Raw genomic sequence first — 19,763 nt, 5'->3', positions numbered from 1 at the left:
GGACCATACAGCTGAGGAACCGCATTAAACAAACAACATATACAGTGAATGCATTTACACATCCGAACTCCACCCGTTTTCTTTTTTTGTCCATAAAAAAAAAAAAAGAATGAACCGGGCCGTGTGTTCTTTGCCGAGTGCGGCCTGTCACGCATTACCGTCAACGTAAACCAGGTAAACGTGCGCCGAGGCTCGGGCCGACTAAGAATAAACACACGTGGGCAGGACTTGAAGGCCCCGGAGTGGCCCGGCAGTTATGAAGACAAACATTTCCCCTCTGGATCAGCAAGGCGGGGGCAAAAAGGTGTGTTTGGAGAGGAGACAGAGGGCTGCTTTGTCCCCCTTCTCCGACAGGTCAGAACTCCCAATCTCTACCCCCCTTATTCCTCTCTCTCCCTCTGCCAGTCTTCCTCCCTAAATCCCACCTTCCAGCTCCCCTCGTCCCGCTGCGCCCTCCGGGAGCTCACACAGACCTTCTCACTTAAGAGATGCTATCGCTTCTCTGCCGATCCCTCCTGCTCATCCTTGCTCAACAGGTAAGAAGAGCATTCTCCTTTTCTTCTCTTTTGACACTATAGACTGGGGTTTTGATGGGACAAAAAACTAAAAACTGAGAATTATTTAGTCTCCTCAGTGGCAGGGCACCATCTGAATTTGCCTTTTCATAATTAGATAACTAGATATATCTAGTTGAATAAATATTCTGAAATTTTAATCAGTTGGCAATTTATAAGTGATTAAAAAAACTGATTTCCGATGGTATTCTCAATTTTATTGGGCTCAAAGTTGCTCTTCCTACTCAGGGAGGAAAAAGGCAGCGAAGTCTGAGTTCTTTGTATTTAAAGCTCCCGTGGACCCATTTTCACACCATGAAATGAGCTCATTCAGTAAACCTGGCAGACAGGCTTCAGATTTTTGGCATAGCCCTCAGTGACCCTTGAGCAGCAGTCAGGAGAATTGGAGCACAAGTGGCAGCGTGCAGAGATTACATCATCGCGAATAGCAAGAAACCAGTTTTATAGGACCGGACGACGAGAATAATCACAATCCGTCGGGCTGTCACCGCTCCGAGCTATCGGTTGTTTTCCACATTGCCTTCTTGGGCAGTTGGGCTGAAGGTTGGGCTGTGTGAGCATACGAGATGAAACTATTTAACTACGACCTACAAAAGAGCGTCATGTCCTCTGAGGTAGTGTTGAAAAGGGAGAAGTTGTGATTGTAGTCGATTGGGTTTAAAGGGCTTGTTTGCATTTTTTTTTTTTTTACTTTAAAAATGAGTGTACGTAACTGACACTTTTTTTTTTCCTTCGCTAAAAGAAATTTAGCAAGTTAAATAAACCTCACGAATTCCCACAAAAGCCAATACGTTACATTTTATAGGCGCGTAATGTCATTGACGATGCAAAATGGCGGCAAAAATGAGCAGTTTGTATCTACATACGGAGGCGGGTCCTCTTCACCGAAACACTGGCTCTAGAGAGGGCCACCATACTCCTACACACTAGTCCTTTTAAAATGGCGCAAACAAAACGTGCATTTTTTTTTGGGGGGGGGGGGAACTATTTTCAGCAGCGGATTAATCCACAGTCGGCGTTCAAGTGAGCATTTGGGACAGCAGGACTGTATGAGGCACTGAGTCAAACATAAACTGCAGTGTGTGTTCATGTTAATGAAGGAACATGTCACCCAGTGCAACAGTGCAGCTCATTGATTTAATTTAAGTGAGGCACGAAGCAAGGAAACATTTCCCCAAAATTTCCTGGGGCAACTTTGACACACCATGTAGATTTATCCATCCATCTTTCAACCTTTTAGTTTCCTCAGTGGGACTTTTTGACATGTACAAATCTCTTGTACAACCAATAGGCTTCAATTTTAGGAATGCTAGAAAAAGGCAATCTGATATTGCCTTTGGGCAACGATTCTCGGACTCTGAGCTGGCTATTCTTTCGTAGTCTTGATAGAAACATTCCAAACTCGAGGTAACTTGTAGTAGCGTTCCCTCTCCCCTGTTTCCTACTCTCTCAAATATTTGACACAAAACATCAACCTTGGCTGGCAAAGTAAATAAAAAAAACTCGTTATGAGAGGGTACTTTATTATCCTGTGGTGCCCCATTACAAATCCTGCAGTTCAAACAAACTACCTCGCACTTGGCATTTGCTGACGTTTTCTAAACATACAGGTTCTGTCCATCAGAAAGGGGGACGGGGTTACTAGAGAGCAAAATATCTTGCTCTTGACCAAAGTGTTGAACAGAACCAACAGAAGGCAGATTGACTGACGAGCGGCGTGTTCGTGTTCAATGAGTGCATTGATGAATGCAACGGCGTTCCTGTGGTCCATTCAACATTTCCTGCTGCATGCCGAGCGCCGGCTCCGCAAGGGTAAATTCAAAGAGATGGCACTGAGGTGCGTGGGTGTGCCGAGCAAAAGTGTTTTCTGAACGAGTCACAGAGGCGCAGAGTTCGCAATGTCACTTTTAGCACGTTTAAACCGATTTCCAAAGCTCCCGGATGCTTTAGCTCCCACTTCAATCCACCAAATTAATGGATCTCGGCTCTCTTTCTCCCACAGTATTTCAGCTGGGCTCAGAACAATGGGCAGCTGGCTCCTCGAGACGGGCGGGCTGCGGCCGAGAGGCGGCAATTCTGCCAGTGGCCCTGCAAGTGTCGGCAGAGACCCCACTGCGCCCCGGGGGTGAGCTCCGTCCTGGACGGGTGCGGCTGCTGCAAGAGCTGCGCGAGGCAGATCAGAGATCCGTGCAACGAGCGGGACGTCTGCGACCCGCACAAGAGCATGTACTGTGACTTCTCAGCTGACCAGCCGAGATACGAGGTCGGAGTGTGCGCATGTGAGTGCCTTTCATCTTCTTAGTCATGGTGGGATAGGTCAAAGTTATGCAATACATCCAGGCAAGAAATACTTAAAATGTGCGATATATTAAAATAACAGTTGTAGCAAAAGAGTCAATCCCCATAGAATCCAATGTTGAAATGCCCAACTTTGTCAATGTATTAAGTATATACACACAACTATGATTTATTACATATTTGTAAAGAAATAAATGCCAGATTTTATTTTTGAACATTCAGTTTGTCAACATAATTGTGTGATAAAGTCATGGATCGTCACAGAAAGACAAAATTAAGTTATGCACAAATCTCACACAACGTTTAAGATTCACAGTAACATCATCCACAGAGTGCCGGAGCTGTGACACGCTTCCCTCATTCTTTCAGACCTGATGGCGGTGGGCTGCGACCTGAATGGGGCCCACTATGAGAACGGAGAGGGTTTCCAGCCCAGCCCCCTCTATAAGTGCACATGCATTGCTGGAGCCATCGGCTGCACCCCCGCTTTCATCCAGAAGCCTGCTGCTCTCTTGGGCCCGGCCCCGCTGATGGGCAACATGCCAGCCGGCCTTCGCAGTGGCCAGAGCGCAAAGAAGCAGCAGCAGGAAACGACCTACAAGTCAGGTGTGTGTTTATGGAGTAAAGCAGTGCAGGAGGGCCCGGCCCTTCTGGCCTCGAATGCTAATTGCATGTCCGAGTTAGCTTTCATTACTCTGGAGGTGTGACTAGTGAGCGCCTCACGGCGAGAAACAGAGCGATGGATGGTTCCAGTTATGAGCAGCAGGAGGGAAGACTCACGTTTTGATGTACCAGTGTATTTGCTTTGCTTTGCATGAAACTTATGAAACATCTATATCACGATCTGTCGTGGAAACACAAATTCAATTTCTCACTGTGGATAAACAGAGCACATTGTTCAGATTGAACAGAAATACAATTCCAGCTCTGCTAAATACCCTTTTCTACTTGTGGAAGTACAGCTCAAAAGGGATTTTCAATTGGCGGGTGAGGTATTTGAGGCCTATGCACTGCTCGGCAGAACGGTGGCACTCAGACTAGTTCTTTGCGCAGGGGTGTTGTTGACACAGTGCCCTTTAACTGTAATACTGAAAGCTTACAGGGATCCTCCTTTAGCCTGGAAGAAGAACTGTCTGATCCAGACCACCCCCTGGAGCCCCTGCTCCAAAACCTGCGGCCTGGGCATCTCTGTGCGCGTCAACAACGACAACGGCAAGTGCGAGATGAGGAAGGACCGACGCCTGTGTCTGCTGCGGCCGTGTGAGAAGAGCGTGATGAGGAGTGTCAAGGTGACACGTTTGTCAAATTATATTGAAGTGTTGATATAAAATCCAACAATATACTAATTAAAAAAATCTTTGTCCCGCCCTCTCAGGTGCCAAAGGGAAAGACATGCCGGCCTAAATTCCAAGCAAAGAAAGCGGAGAAGCTGACACTCTCGGGCTGCACCAGCACCAAGAAGTTCAAGCCCATGTACTGCGGCATCTGTACGGACAAGCGCTGCTGTGTCCCCAACAAGTCCAGCATGATCAAAGTCAACTTCACCTGCAAGGCGGGGTCCAACACACAGTGGAAGATGCAGTGGATCACGTCCTGCGTGTGCCAGAGGAAGTGCAACGACCCAGAAGACATGTTTTCTGACCTGCGGTTACTCTAACGGATCCAACCGGGACGTGAGCCCTGCTGTGGCGGACTGAGGACAGACACGTATGCATACTCTGCTCGTTACGCTCTCCTCAGCAGCGGCGACGGGCCTCGAGAAGTCTCAAAGAGAAAACTACAAAACCTCTTTTTATTAGGACGAGTGGCTGGGATCATTGAATAAAGGAATATTTATAGTTATGATGAAAGCTTTTATGAACCTAATCTTTAGGACATGCATGTGCAATAACAACAAGGACTATGGTCAGTGCCTGTAGCTGACACATTAACAGAACATCATGATACCACGGACAGGGAGCCAAGAAATGGCAAATCAGGTCACACTACTGATTGAATTGTTGTTGTTCCTGCCTGCCTCTTCGACAGAACATTTTAATCGGGTCATAAATCAGACAATATTGTTACATAACTTATAAAGGTATATACAAAATATTTGGTTGTGTGAAGTCCTTATTGAAGACATAATCTCTGCCGTAGAAGGAGATAAAGAGATGACAGCTCCACAAAGATGTACAACAGAGCGGACCTTCATGTGGCGATGCCCAGTCTGGGTGCGTCGGGCACGAGTCTCCCCTTGGTGGCATCCAGCTGCTGGTACTCCTCAATCAGCGAGCTGAGAGAGCCCACGGACTCTGAGAAGAAGCTCTGCTCCATCCCTTCCACGTGCAGGTAGTGGTGTAGGTGAGCCTTGAGAAGACACAGAGGGCGTACTGGTAAGTTATAAAGTCGGAGAAAGCTATTTCGATCGGACTTAGATTCCTCTCATTCTTCATTTATATGTCCAACACAACAAGCTACAGTATCGTCAGTATAGTCAATCTGCTTAAACTGTCAAACCAATTGTCCAAAAACCCAAAAGGTATTCTATAAGTAATGGAGGGAAAAAAAACTAGTGATCCACACATTTAACAAGACGTACCGAGAAAATACTTGATAAATCATACATTACTTTGCTTATTGGTAAAAATATATAAATGTTGCACCTTCTTCCTGTAGAGCTTGGTGAAACGTTCCCTTAGCTCCATGAACGTGAGCTTCACACAGGTGTTGTTGGCCAGGGCCAGCAGGGAGTGGGAGTGGCCCACAGGAGGCACCGAGCACAGGCCCGTCTTCCAGCCCTCCTGGTTCCACGAGACAAAGGGCAGCGAGGGCTTCAGTCTAGAGCGGGGATGAGAATGACGTGTCAAACGCAAGGAGAGCTGCAGGAAATGGAGACGGGTGAGAGTGTTCATGCAGCACCTCAGGACATTCTACATTTCAGTGATGGAAAACCATCCATATGTCTTAGTGATGGTGTATTAGGATCATTTTAGGTGAAGAAAAGAACATAAGTCACAGAGCCGCAGGGAGGGGTTAATATTCTAAGAATAAACTTAGAGTTTCAGAGATTAAAGTCTTAAATTCATAAGAAAAAGACTTGGATATTCTCTGGGATATAAGTGATCATTTTACAAGGAGAAACCCACCAATGAGTGAGAAAAACGTTCACTTTTCTCAGATTATAAAGTCATGAAGTTGCGAGGAAATAAACCTGAAATTCTCTAAGAAATTTACAAGAATAAATCTTAAAAAAAATTGCATTTCAATTTTCTTTTTTTAATAATTAGGTAATAAAATGTCAAAACATGGTGGCGTTTCCTCGATTCCAAGTTGAGGAACTGTTTATGATTCAAAATAAAGAAAAACAGCAACTCTTCATCTCTGAGCATCTTGAACAAACCATGTTTGGCCTTTTTGTTTGAGAAATGGCAACACTTCCAAAGGTTATGGGAAAAGCATCCTGTTTGCATTTGTTCTATGAAATATAGATGCTGCAATATGTGTACAGGGATAATGTGTGCCCTTCAAGAGTCCCCTCCCTTTTTAAACCATGGTTACACACAAATATGTGCTCTCACAGCCAAAGATTCTCTTGACAACACGCCACATGAAAAACAAGGTCTGCGGGGGGAGAAGTGAGGAGAGGGCCGGCTGAATGGACCAGTCATGAATCACCGCTGTCGGGGCTGAATGGAGGCACTATTTAGAGCCCATCAGGGTTGCGGTGCGGGAGGACGGCTGCTCTGACCTCTCGATGTTCCTGCGGAGGTCCGACACTTGCACGTTGCCCCTGACCATGAGGGCGCAGGCCAGGTAGAGGCAGCGCTTTGGGTCGGCTCGGATCAGCTGGTGGTCTTTACTGAAGGCGTCGCTGAACATCTGATCCAGTCTAGAGGACACAGGTAGAGGAGAGAGAAAAATCAAATAAAAAGCCCATTGCATTGTAGGCTGCATGCTGTAAATTAGCCTAGCGGCTAGTGGACGCTTCCTAACTCACAGCTCTTCTCGGTTTAAGTCACATGGACGCATATTTTTCGACCTCACATTATGAAACAGAGCAGCTAATATTGGTCGCGGGCTTTAGAACACGTTGTGTATAAAAGCTCCACCCTGGAGAGGACAGAAACTAGCATGGCAGTAAAACGCAGGTAAGAATTGGGTACACAACATATTTTGTTCATTCCCTTCAAGGAGAGGCGGGTGGTTTCCGTTGGGGGGGCCGCACCCCGAGGCAAAGGTGGGGAATACAGTAACACTACTCTCCATTTACTGGTTGTAGCGGGTGAAAGGCGGAGGAGGGATTTCAGGTAGGTTTGATAGACCCGGGGGGCCAAGGGAGCAATATTTGAGAGAGGAGAATGTTTGTACCTTTATTTGTCCAGGCAAGTTCTGTTGAGCATGCAAGATATTTTTTAATAAACACCCTGCTTTACATTCATACACACATTACCCTCTGGGGGTTTGCCCAGTACCACCTCCACTCTTTTTAGACTCATGAGCAGATGAGGTCTGCGTGGCTCACACAAGGCCACTTTCATGGCGGTTGTTGTTGGGAAGCAGGTGAGAGGGTCGGAGGGCGGTGGATCAAATGGGTTCTTTTTCCTGTCACGAGCCCGTAAGTACTAAACTTGAAGTTGCCAACATATCACTTGTGACAATGAAAGGCAGCTCTGGTGTTTGAAAACTTTATGCCTCTTGTGTAAAAAGATGGAACTCTTGTGTAAAATATATATGTTTTTAAATTTACAACATAAGGGAAAAACAAAAGAAAACTAGTCCATGGATTCTTTTTTTTTACAAAAAATGTTTTTGTAAAAATTGTAAATTTTACAAATTTAGATCTGAAGGCATAATACATCACAAGACATTTGTAAAAATATCTAAATGAATTATACAAAAATGAGTTTTAGCACTCTGGTTTTTGTATTTGTGAGAAAGTTGTTCATGTTTACCAATATTCTTAGACTGTCATGGAGGAATAACATGCATACAAATGGGTGTCGTTCCCCTTTAAGGCCTCGCACTACATCACCAGCATTGTTTCATCACGTTTCAAAAGGCATTCTACACACTCACAATCCAGGAGGGGGAGGGGTTCCCTTCTCATTCATCACAACAGTCAACACGTGTAGAACGGGGGTGATGGAGTTCAATACCCGGGATTAAAAACAACAACTGTGAGGTAAAAAATAGCCGCGGAGAGAGCCGACCTCCTGGTGGGGACGCTGACATCGGCCAGCGTGTAGAGAGGGGTCAGACTGGGCACCAGGTAGTGCAGACGAGGGAAGGGGACCAGGTTCATGGCGATCTCGTTCAGGTCCATGTTGAGGGAGCCGTCGAACCGAGCCGAGCTGGAACAAAAGGTGACGCATAAGCAGGATTTATTTCTAAAAGGGCACAGAAAGACGGATCAAGTGATTTAGCAGGAAAAGGCGTTTTGTCTCACAATGTAATTAATTAGTCAGATTAGACTTCAGGCTGCATCTGATTAACCTCCATACTCCTTGTAGTTATTGTCCTCTCCCTCTCTCCCTCCCTTCCCTGGCTGTCGGTGCATCATTCCAGATGTTTGGATCTTGCTCTCCGTCCTCCAGGAGTTCCAGCCTCTCCTCATGTGTGCCCCTCTCTCTCCCTCTCCTTTGTGTACTTAATCACTCTCCTCTCAGCGTGAACGCTGCACTCGTGCGTTTGTGAGAGCGGTCTTCTTTCCAGGTTCCTTTATGGAGCGGGAGGTCGGTTCCGTTTGCCGACACTTGCACATGCTGCCTCAACCCACCAACTTTATGCATTATAGAAGCACAATTTTCAGGACTGAGATCTTAGACAAGGACTGAGCACTGCTGCTCACCGTGTGTGTGTGCGCGTGTGTGTGTGTGTGTGTGTGTATATATATATATATATATATATATATATATATATATATATATATATATATATATATATATATATATATATGTATCTATGTATATATACGTGTGTGTGTGTGTTTGAGAGGTATTTGTAAAGAGCAACTGAGTGAAGCACGCGTGAATCACGCAATGTGTTTTTAATAAAACACTCTGTCACTCATATGGTTCAACTTGGAACTGGAAACTACAGTTGGGTGCCAGATTGAAGAGGGGAACAATAAATACATGAGGAAACAAAACAAAGACAGATGCTTCCATACAGGACATAAGGGTCCAGTAAGTGGTTCAATGTGCTAAAAAAAGAAAGAAAAGGGACTCATATGTTATTGCTTTTTACAGTCTCCAGCTCTGAGCCCGAGGTTTATTATTGCTTAAAAACAGGAGCATGTGCTCAAACATTCCACTATGCTCTCTCTTTAAGGGTGAGCTTTTATTTTGTGTTCCGCTAATAATTGGATTTTAAAAAAAGTTTTAAAAAAAAGTGGCTTAATGATTATAGGCTGATCATATGCAGAGAGTCAACGAGCTCTTGTTTAATAAACCAGGTCAACGTGAAGATACTTTTGGCTGGAACTTTTGATGGATACAATTAGGACACTGGGAGCACTCACTGATATATTAGGAAGTATTCTAACTTTTATTTTGGCTATAGTAGCACCATTTTGAACATTTCTAAAAGAAGGTTCATGTATAAAAACAACACCAGTGCCAAAAGTGTGGGAGCGTGTCTCGTGGTGAAACAAACATTGTGAGACAGGAGTGGTCTGTGGATGAGCAGACAGAAATACTATACCTGGTAATATTGAGCAGCAGGTTAGCCACGATATTATTCATGGCATCGAAGGGCTTCTCTGCCCCGCCGAGCCCGCCCTGCCCGGAGATGACGGCGCTGTCCCTCCTGATCGCCGACCCTGGCTTCCCACCGTGAGACATCTGTCTGATCTTTTTCACAATGTCGACCAGCGACTGGAGGAGGAGAAACGAATGCTCGTCAGTTTTCGACCTTGTCCACGCTGCAGCGATTCGTGCAGGAGGAGGAGGACAGTTAAACACACTTGGTTTTCGACAGGCAGGACACAGTCGGCGTGCTCCGTGAGCTCCCTCATGGCCAGGACGCTGTTGTAGGGGGAGGTGACGACGTCGTCCTCCGCAGACGGATAGATGGAGGAGACGATGCGGCACACCTCGGGGAACTCCTCCTCCAGCAGGCCCAGCACCCTGGTCCCCAGGCCGGAGCCCGTACCTCAAATTCAGAATCGATGCATTAACGTTCTGCTGGAACCAGACTTCCTCAGTGTCACGTAAACCAGAAACCTGGTGTCTGGTAATAGTGTGGAATACTGTGCAAGCCAGATTTCCCAAGCTCAATGTCTGTCAGTGAAAGGACATTTTCTTGGGCCTGTATACAGATGCTAAGGTATTTGTAAAACAGAAGATGTGTCAGTCCAAATTATTTGGCATACACACACAAAATACCTGAATAACAAAATCAGGATGCAGAGTCTTTTATCATCTATAGCTGAGATTGAATGCGAAACGAGAGGAAAAAGCATCCACTCATCCCGATCTGGAATGCGTGGATGTGGTCAAAGTGTCCTTGTCTCACCTCCTCCCATAGAGTGAATGAGAAAGAAGCACTGCAGACAGTCGCAGTGTTCTGCTGCCTTCCTCAGCTTGTCCACTATCTGCTCCCTGTAGGCCGAGCCATACGTCATGTGTCCGACTGCCCTGGAGAGAAAGAAGAAGCATTTTGATGAAAGTGGTTTTATGAAGCAAGAATGGGTTGCAGGTTTCTGAATGAGGTGTTAGATAGAGTTGTCCGATAGAGAAAGACAAAGTGGAGACTGACATTTTTTTTCACACACTTTGAGTTGCTGTGGTATGTACAGGAGCAAAGTGGTTTCATGATGAATGCCCAAATTAAAACAAACCAATCAAAGAGTTACTTCTCTAATTTGGTTTGTTGAGGCCAGAAAAAGAAGAAAAAATGTAAGAAGATGCAACCAATTACTGGAGGAATTTAAAGTCAGTTTTTGATGCGTGTGAACTTCAGTATGAGAGGCTGGGCCAGGCCTTTCTGAGGGGGAAATGGATATGCTGCGATAACCACAAACATAACTCAGCCACAACACATGTCTCTCTGTGAACTGCCTTTTAATCTGCTGCAAAGTCCTCTCCTGGTGTTTGAACAAGTCTGCTTGGCATAAGCATGTCGTGGCAAAGAGGCGTTGCTTCTTTTTAACGATGGCTTTTGGGCTATAACACACAGAGGGAGTATTTGCACCGGCCCTGACCTTTCCTCCAAATTAGGCTACGTAGGCTTGAATAAGGGAAAATGGGGGGTAAAAAACTACACCCACTTGTCAAGACTACTAAACTTGTCTGGAATTTGAAATGTCGTGGCTGTATAAGAAGGCAGGTTTGAATTATTTCAATGAATATTTAAAACTTTAGCAAATAACTGGCAATCAAGAACTTCTTTTGCGCCACGGACAAAAGAAAATATTTTCACGGACCGGCCTTCACGTTGTGCGCGATAAATATGACGAAATAAAATGAGCCGGTCCTATCTCAGGGTGATGGGAGACAACGACAGCTGACGCGTGTTCAGTATTTCCAGTGAGTCTACTCCGTAACTTAAACCTTTATGCTGTCTATTCCGTAACTTAAAACCTGCATACAAAGACAGGATGTTGGAAATGGAAGCCGGAGGTTTTCAGAGCATTTTTGGCGATCTCAGGATATTCTGCCTTGATTTTTATCCAGAACACCGGCAGAGTTAAAACGCATATTTCAGTTTAATTTTTGGGTTAACGTATTATTCAACCTCTTGACATGTGTCAAGAGGTTCAGACGGATGTATCCGGTCATTTTTCAAAAGGAAACATCTTTGCGACCTTGATAATCAATTAACATTATTTATTTTTTCATTCATTCTTTCTGCGCGGCACCAAGGGACCCAAGGCCCGGTGGTTGGGGACCGCTGGTTTAAACGATCATGAAACAGTTAAAATGATGGTTCAGAACAGTTGCTGCCGAACACGTGAGCCCCGTGGGCAGAAGCCCCGTTGATAGTCTGTCTCTCACCAGTTGTTGCCTGAACCCGACACGTCTGTGAGGAGCTGAGTGCTGTCGAACACTTCTCTCAATGGGCCCTGCAGGATCTCGTTGACCACCCCCTCCTCCATGTCCACCAGCACCGCCTGTGGATTCAAATATGCGTGAATGAGGACAGCACATAAATTACGTTGCCATTATACGCTGAGCGCCTGCCTTTGACACCCTGGCATCATTCCACAACTCCTCTTTGAACCAGTTTTTTTAATCCTGAAACGCACACTCAAACCCTGACAGTGGTCCCTTGGCAAAAATGTTCTCACGCTGTTTTTCTATTAATGAGCAAATACTCACCCTGGCCTTCAGACGCTGGATTCTCCCACCAACAGCACAGACTCCCCCATCACTTTCCCTAGAAAAAGAAAACCGAATATAACAGGGCTACATTCTGAGCACTGCTAGGAGGTTAATGTCTCAACCCATGTAGCCGTTACTCGGTAAAAGAAGGTGCGATTACCTTGAGTCTACGTTTCGGAAAAAGCTACCGAGTGCCTCATCATACAATCCATTCTGAATATGGGGGAAAAAATAGGATGTTAGGGTAGTCAGCGACCAACATATCGGTTTGATGAGTTTAGGACACAACAACAATGGGCTTCCCTCAAAGGTTAGTTCAGGTTTTATTACATGCATAGGTTGTATTTTCTGTAGTTATGGCCATCCTTCCTGTCCGTCTGACTTTGTTACAGCAAGGAGGTTGTGTTCACAGTTCTCAACAATAATTTTGGTGAGTACAGTAGCCCTGCTTGTCCTGTGCATCTCATTACAGGTACTTCATTAGTTGGACAATGCTGTGTGATAAATCCTAGTTCAATATATATCTGCTGTGTGTAGAGTTGGAGGAGCTACAGTATTTGTGAATGTCACTGTTACTGATGGGAACAAAGTCCACGGTACAAGTGTTACGAAGAATTAAGACAATTTATACAATGTAATACATGGTTATTGTAAACTAGGAATCGAAAAATATGGAATTAAATATTTAATTCATAGTATACCATATACACAGGACTGTGTACAATACTGTATACACAGCATATTACATGCATAAGGGGCACAGTGCTGATTTCAACAACAACATACAACTGTATGCCCTATGACTGGTGGACCGTCGTCTTTCATGGTGTAACAACCTTTTCACTTACAGTAACCAGAAAAGGCACAGGTGTAAGTAATTACATGAATTTATCATCTCTCCATTCATACAATTAAATATGTAACTCATCCATAATTATAGTTAAATGACATGTCAGTTGTGGGGGCGTAGCCTATTATAAGCAGATGTAATGCAAGATGCCAGTGTGTTGTGTTTGACATAGTTAAAGGAAGCTCAGTGCATTTGCCGTGCGCGCGTTACTTACTTTATTGACATGGGCGTGTTCTCGCAAAGCAAGATCCCAGAACCTGCAGCCGACCTGGTTGCCACACTGTCCCACTAAAGACGGATTACAACAACGTTTAGTCAGCGCAGCTCTGGGGAACGTTACCGTGCGGCAAACCACTCGTTGAGTGAGTTGCGACCGCTCAGCTAGCAGCGGGGCTACCGTAGCTAACGCTACACCGTAGATGACAGCCGAGCTAGCTAGCGGTTAGCTCGTAGCCTGGGTGCTAACGTCCACGACGTCTGTGTTTGTACTCACCCTGGACAACAACGGACTGTGTCATGGCAGCAGCAACACGCAGAGCCCTTTCTAACGCGGGGCTCAGGCATACTTCATGTCAGCATTTGGCCATAACTGTCCATGAAGACGACATTTTCTTTGAGAAGACTTTCGAAAGTTTCCTGTCTCGCGCCTCCACTTGTGTTTGGTCGAGGGCTGATGACGTATTACCATGGAAACGGTGTAGTATTTGGCGACGCAGAGCGTAAGCTGAGGTTTGCGTTTTAATATTCATTCATCACTTATCTCATCTCTTTGGCTCATGCATATTTAAATAATGAATATGTATTATGATATATTAATTGAGTTAGACTTAAGTCTCCCCAGGTTTCTGTACAGCGACATATGGCAAGCGATATAACAGGCAAAATTGTAACCTAATAAAAGGCAATGATAAATAAATACAATAAAAATAGCTAACGCTGTTTAGAGTGTTTTATTTTCCACATAATTCATACATTTACCCAACAAATAATAATTAGGTATTCATTGGAACCTCAGTTGCACTATGATTCCAAATAATTTCTGGTAAAACAGGAGAGAACAAAAGAGTTTTGATTTTAGCCAATCGTGCACCAGAAAGTATTTATATTTGGACATAAGAAAAACTATTTACAAGCTTCCCTAATTACTATTTCTTCATCACAGTATATACAGTTATTGGGATCAATGTTGAACCTTTGGAGTTCTCCTGAAGAATATATATATATATATATATATATATATATATATATATATATATATATATATATATATATATATATATATATATATATATATTTGTATACTATGAAAATTAACCTCTTTTGCTTTTGGAGGTAAAAGTAACTTGACAGAAGTTGATGCATAATTTATTTCATGTAGATTGACAAAATGTGTGAGTGGCTGAGTTCCTGCTGAATTGCATGGGGAATTAAACAGTTGTTAAGAGACTACGGATCACTTTAGTTGAGAAATCATGTCCATCAGTAATCGGAGAAGGGAGGTTGCAGGGGGGCAACCATACGAGAAGTAAGTATGCTTCTAGTAACCTCATCATGTTGTTGACAGTTGCACTGGAAATACAAATTCATGTCCTGCAGAATTCTTTAAAAGTTAAGATGTTGCTACATTCATCTAGTAAGTTGGTGACAGAACAAATAAAACGACCCATTTATAAAAAGAATGAATCTGTGATTCGAGGTGGGTTTTGTGTGAAATTGTGAATTGAATGAGAATAAATTTCCAGGTCAGTTTTTAACAAAAAATCACAACGTAGAAGAAAATCAATACCGCCAGTCTTAAAAGGAAAAAGAACCCTGGGAAGCAATACAAAAAGCTGTTGCATCACCATCCTAACCTTTTTCCATGGTAGCTTTCTTTATAGAATGAAGTTTTCTTTTCCAAATGTCAAAGTTGAACTTGTTGATGGCCTGTTTTATATATAGAAAGAGAATGAGAATGCACCTTGAAAGACTTTCCATCTTTGTTACATAAATGTGACCAAAAAGAGAAAGATCTCTAATTGACCATCTGTCTCTTCTTGATTTGCGTTCATCCATTTTGGTTCCATATATTCAAAGTTTCTCTTAATGTTGCATGATTTGTAATGTGCCTATTGTGCCTATACACCTATTCTATTGATATAATGGGTTACCATGTGCTGCCACAAGGAGGCAGTCATGTATAACTTATAACTCGCACCCTTTTTTTCATGTTCAGTTGTAAACCAGATGCTTTTGAAAGTAAATCTAGACTCTAAAAGGATCAATATCTGAATTTCTTTTAGAAGAATTGAGTGTTTCCGCTGACGAAAGATTGAGAAATGGGCAGCCTTGTTTTCTGCCTCTGTTAATTGTAAAACAAGGGGAAGCACCACCTGACAGCATTGAGTAATTCGCATAAGACCCGTACATGGATGTAAAATATGTTTTATTCATTAGAAATAAAACTGTACAAAAAGAAAGATGAGCTTGTACAAAAAAAAAGTGTCATTGTGAGTATAAGGTGGGATGGCAGAACATAAAATGCATTAACATCTTTAATATTATGTAAAAAGTCTAAATCATGGATACACTGTTGGCTCCTCAGGATGGTTGTGAGCCTGACATTTTTGTCTTATAAATCTTTCTAGTTATTTTCACATTTTTGACAGTTTGGTTGTATTCTTGGCATGAGATATTTTCATGAAAACTAAAACTAAAACAGAGAAAAATAAATGAAAAAAAAAAAAATTACAGTAGAAGAGAGAAACGAGGACACAGAGTGACGATACTTCTCTTAGCGGTTATGTTGGACAGAAAGAGCGTCTTGTCACGTATTTGGTCAGTGCTGTATTGGGGATGGGGATGGATGGACGGAAGGAAGGAAGGAAGGGCTACGCTGCGGGACAGGTCCCAACGCTGACCGCCCCACTGACCAGAACGGCTTTGTTGAAGCTCACTCGGATGTTATTGACGGTCAGGTTCCTCATGCAGCCCACATAGGGCTTCCTGGTGGCGATGCTCTCTGGGAGGAAAAGATCTGACAGGGGAGGGGAAGAGCATGTCACATGATTAGAGAGATGGGATGTTATAGACAGGAGGAACATCAGAAATGTGTTCCTGGGCTCACCTGGAGCTCCGCCAACGAACACTGGCTTCCTGGTGTCTGTGGAGCCGGCGTCCAGAGGACCCACCACATGGTTGACCTCAGAGTCCACATCCAGCTGGACGACGTTGGCGTCCCGGATCACTAAGGTGGATGGAATGCATTGGATGAGCCAAAATAAATCCAAACAAGCTGCCGAGAATGGCTGTTTTATAATGAAACCAAAGCACTGTCTGAATCTTAATAGTGTTAGTAATAGTATTTAAAGTATTCGGATACATTACTCAAGAAAAGTAGAAAAACCACATTGTAAAAATTCTCAGTTCCAAGCTACGTTTTTGTATTTAAAAGTTTACTTCAGAAGATGTTATGACCTGTTTTAATAAAAATATACTACGCAAATAAGACAAAACGTTTTTGATACAGTAGTTTTAATGAATAATGTCTCACCAGTGATCCTGTGCCAGTTGCCAGCACACAGACCCTGTCTTGGTGACACCTCCGTGAAGAACTCATGAGACCCATCGTTCACGAGAACCACCACCTGGAAACACACGGCAACACTGCGTTCATACTTTTGAGTGGAAGCTGCACGTTTAACCAACAACCATCCGACCCCAATGCGGATGTTTTTTCTCTCCCTCTGTGCCAATGACTTACCGCCCCTTGATGAATGTACATAGTGAAGTAGCCCTCCGCCGTGCGCACATTCAGCAGCACCCCCGATGCCACGCGGGGGCGCACCTCCATCACCAGCTCAAACCTGAGCCCCAGGTCGAACGTTTCATCTGAGCAGAGAAGCAGAGCGAGCGAGATGAAGTGAGTTGTGGGTACCTCATCCGCTCTGGGCATCGCCTCTTTGCCACATTAATCAGCCGCGTTCCTCTGCGGTGCGCGCACGTGTGAAATTACTCGCAAATTATTCCCATCATCCTTGGGGCCTTCATCCCTCACTCCCTCCCTCTGATCGCCCCTCTACGCAGAGACATGATTCCACCACAGTTGCACCGAGGGTATCATATCATGGCCCTCCCCCCACCAACCAAACTCTCGGCGTGGACACAGGGATGGTGAGAGACCAGCGGGGGCCTGTGAGTTTTCCCCAAAAGGGAATCTAATGAACAGATGTTCAGTTGCCCAATGTGACATATGGGAAGATTGCACAGAATCAACACTGCAATATTTGCATTCAACCAAAGCGGAGGATTACTTTTGTCTCTCATTAACAAACTACTAGAAATGTATACCCAGCACGACATATCCTCCTTCCTCTGAGAAGTATGTTCCCGCCTCGGAGAGTCCCTCGAAGCACGGGGTGACGCCAAAATTCTCCGCCACGCTGGACAGCCACTGCCCGTCCAGCTGAAGGTTCTTCAGGCAGCCGGTGAAGCTGTACGCAGAGTTCTTCTAAAGGGACACGTGTCAGAAGGTTATATAAACATTGTTGGGTCATCCTTGTGAGGACCGATTTAGAAGCAAAATAATACATTCAATTCCTCGGACAAAGAAAAAGTTGAATTCATAATCAATAAAACACTTCATCATTGTGTTGACAGATTAAGTCAGGATTTTTAAAGATCAAATTACATAAGAGCATTTTGGCCAGGCATAATGGGAAAAGAATAGGATGTTTTAGTAAAAGTGAAAATGTCCAGAATAAAGTCAACATTTTGTGAATAAGGTTGGATTTGTAGTATTAGTGCCAGACTGAAGAAAACGTAATCAGAGGATGAAGATAATTTGTTATACATTTTTATCATGAAGTCAAATGTTGAGAACAAAGTAGAAATACCATTTCGAGACTAATGTTGAAATGTTGAAAATGAAGTCGATGCGCTAAGAATAAAATGTTGAGTCAGTCAAAATGTTGAATTTTGACTTTATTCTCGAAATGAAAAGAATTCCTCTTTTTTCACCTTACGCATGTACAGATTTTTGCAAAGGTTGCCAAAAACATGCTGCTCATAAATTACAGAGCTTTGTAAGAGGATACACTTTTATTCAGAGCTACAGACTTTGATACAATATTCGTGTGTTTCATATGACCCCATGCTGTGTATGTTTTGAATTGTCAAATCTTCACATAAACTTGGATCCATACCTGAATATTCTTTTGGGCTCTCTCTGGAGGAACTCCGCCTACATAGACGGGACTGCTGACATGCCAGGAGACGTTGCCTCCCTGAGCTCTGTCTTCCAGCATCGTGAGTCCATCAATTATTAACCGCCCCATATTCCCATCACGGATAAAAACAACCTTCAGCAGGACAAGAGAAAGAAATCGTCACTTTAGAAATTGTTGACGCATAACTGAACGTGCATCCACCCGTGCATCCACTCAGTAATGACAGATGGAATAAGTTTGTGAACTTACATTGTGCCACGCACCGTCGTTGAACTTCTCCTCGCTCCTGATTTTGACTCTTTGGTCGGCCACGTTGAAGGTGTATACAAGCTTCCCGTGGGCCAGGAAGAGAGCCATGAAGTTGTCCTCTTGGACATCCGATACATAAAAGATGAGGCCAAATGACGAGTGGGTCTTCAGGGACAAGGAGAAGTGGGACCTGGAAAGTGGCCGGCGTATTAAGTGATGCGTGCAGGCAAAAAACAAGACACTTTCGAACACACTTGACCTTGAGGTTCCTTGTAAGGAGTTCTTCGCATGACGTACCTCTCGGAGAGGGAGTCTGGGAGGTCCGTGTAGTGCTGCCTGCTGTTGGCGACGCCGCCGTAGTGGAAGGCTTGGCGGGTCGCTCTGGGACTTGAAGAGAGGTAGCATGGCTCGACCTTTAGCTCTAATGGCTCCTGGTCATCACTCTTCAGTTCCATCAGGCCCAGAGGGAGGCTGGACTCCTCCCTGCTAACCTATGGGAGTATTTATTGAATGTCAGGATGATGCAGATCATTGCAACTAAATTAAGATTTTGCAGCACTCTTCGTTTTACCTTTTGTGATGGGCCCTGTTTGGATCTAGAAGAGTGTTCCCTGTGCCTTGACAGCAGAGCAGCAGGGGGGCGCTGGACTGGACAGTCCTGCAGGGACGTCTGGACCTTCTCTGGGTACCGCTGGAAGTCCTCTGGCTCAATGTCCCGGTCCTGTCTACAGAAGTACAGGAGGACGAGTGCTGAACATGCAAGAGAGCTCTCAACACACAAGTATGTCTCCATTGCAACAAACACTTAACTACTCAGTTTACAGTCTAATTTGTGAGTCTCTTCTTCTCATAGAGGGAAAGAGGGTAAAGGCCCGACACTGCAACAATCAACAATAAAGGTACCTAGCACCAACTGTGATTGGTTCCACCCAGAACCATCTTTGGAGGTTCTATCCTGAATATTTCCACCTTCTAGGGGTGCTAACAAGTACCCACCCAGGGGTTTTCCAAGTGTTTCATCTAGAGCCCACTCAGGGCATAACATGAGGTTCCTAAAGGGCCTGTGATACAGTCCAAACCACAGTGTTGGATATTTTAACAACCATGCTTTCAACAATCCTGAAAGAACTCTTTCTTCAAAAAGGGTTCTTTGGATGAAAAAGGTTCTTAACCTTCATTCTTAAATTCATTTTTGTACACTGTAGTGCACATTATGTCTTTGCTAATTCCTCTCATACTACACATGCCACTATATTGAGCCATGATATCCCTTAAAGAG

General features: G+C 44.1%; 3 protein-coding genes across 3 annotated transcripts in view; 1 reads left to right on the top strand and 2 right to left on the bottom strand.

The window, feature by feature from the left end:
* Positions 1–488: 488 nt before the first annotated feature.
* Positions 489–4,565, top strand: ccn6 (cellular communication network factor 6; the record flags this gene model as incomplete). The annotated part of the gene is made up of 5 exons (XM_079214590.1): positions 489–536; positions 2,578–2,854; positions 3,243–3,479; positions 3,969–4,162; positions 4,249–4,565. The coding sequence occupies 5 exons, from the start codon at positions 489–491 to the stop codon at positions 4,528–4,530; spliced, it is 1,038 nt and encodes a 345-aa protein (XP_079070716.1). The 3' UTR covers positions 4,531–4,565.
* A 491-nt stretch (positions 4,566–5,056) lies between these two features.
* tube1 (tubulin, epsilon 1) lies at positions 5,057–13,669 on the bottom strand. Its single transcript, XM_079214589.1, has 12 exons — positions 13,522–13,669; positions 13,243–13,316; positions 12,339–12,391; positions 12,176–12,233; positions 11,852–11,967; positions 10,371–10,492; positions 9,820–10,007; positions 9,558–9,730; positions 8,066–8,206; positions 6,604–6,744; positions 5,519–5,693; positions 5,057–5,222 (listed from the first exon to the last, which is right to left on the bottom strand). Exons 1-12 carry the CDS (start codon positions 13,544–13,546, stop codon positions 5,064–5,066), a joined length of 1,425 nt encoding a protein of 474 aa, XP_079070715.1. The 5' UTR covers positions 13,547–13,669; the 3' UTR covers positions 5,057–5,063.
* Positions 13,670–15,434: 1,765 nt separating this feature from the next.
* Positions 15,435–19,763, bottom strand: part of lama4 (laminin, alpha 4) — a gene marked incomplete at its 5' end in the record, with an annotated part of 29,095 nt that continues 24,766 nt past the window's right edge. Inside the window, 9 exons of the mRNA XM_079215034.1 lie at positions 15,435–16,044; positions 16,135–16,254; positions 16,561–16,654; positions 16,771–16,898; positions 17,358–17,517; positions 18,212–18,367; positions 18,485–18,674; positions 18,782–18,975; positions 19,056–19,209. Coding sequence (XP_079071160.1) covers positions 15,899–16,044; positions 16,135–16,254; positions 16,561–16,654; positions 16,771–16,898; positions 17,358–17,517; positions 18,212–18,367; positions 18,485–18,674; positions 18,782–18,975; positions 19,056–19,209 — 1,342 coding nt within the window. The 3' untranslated portion in view covers positions 15,435–15,898. The remainder of the gene's footprint in view (positions 16,045–16,134; positions 16,255–16,560; positions 16,655–16,770; positions 16,899–17,357; positions 17,518–18,211; positions 18,368–18,484; positions 18,675–18,781; positions 18,976–19,055; positions 19,210–19,763) is intronic.

Source organism: Taurulus bubalis (genome assembly GCF_910589615.1).
Source record: "Taurulus bubalis genome assembly, chromosome: 3".
NCBI lineage: Eukaryota > Metazoa > Chordata > Actinopteri > Perciformes > Cottidae > Taurulus > Taurulus bubalis.
The sequence above is the reverse complement of the archived record's forward strand: the minus strand, read 5'-3'. Positions and strand labels throughout refer to the sequence as shown.

Bases quoted from the DNA above. Each gene is read 5' to 3' on its own strand.
- tube1 (XM_079214589.1), bottom strand. From the start codon at position 13,546: ATGACACAGTCCGTTGTTGTCCAGG. The intron at 13,317-13,521 runs GTGAGTACAAAC...ATCCGTCTTTAG, and splicing joins ACAGTCCGTTGTTGTCCAGG to TGGGACAGTGTGGCAACCAG. The intron at 12,392-13,242 runs GTAAGTAACGCG...CCCCATATTCAG, and splicing joins AACACGCCCATGTCAATAAA to AATGGATTGTATGATGAGGC.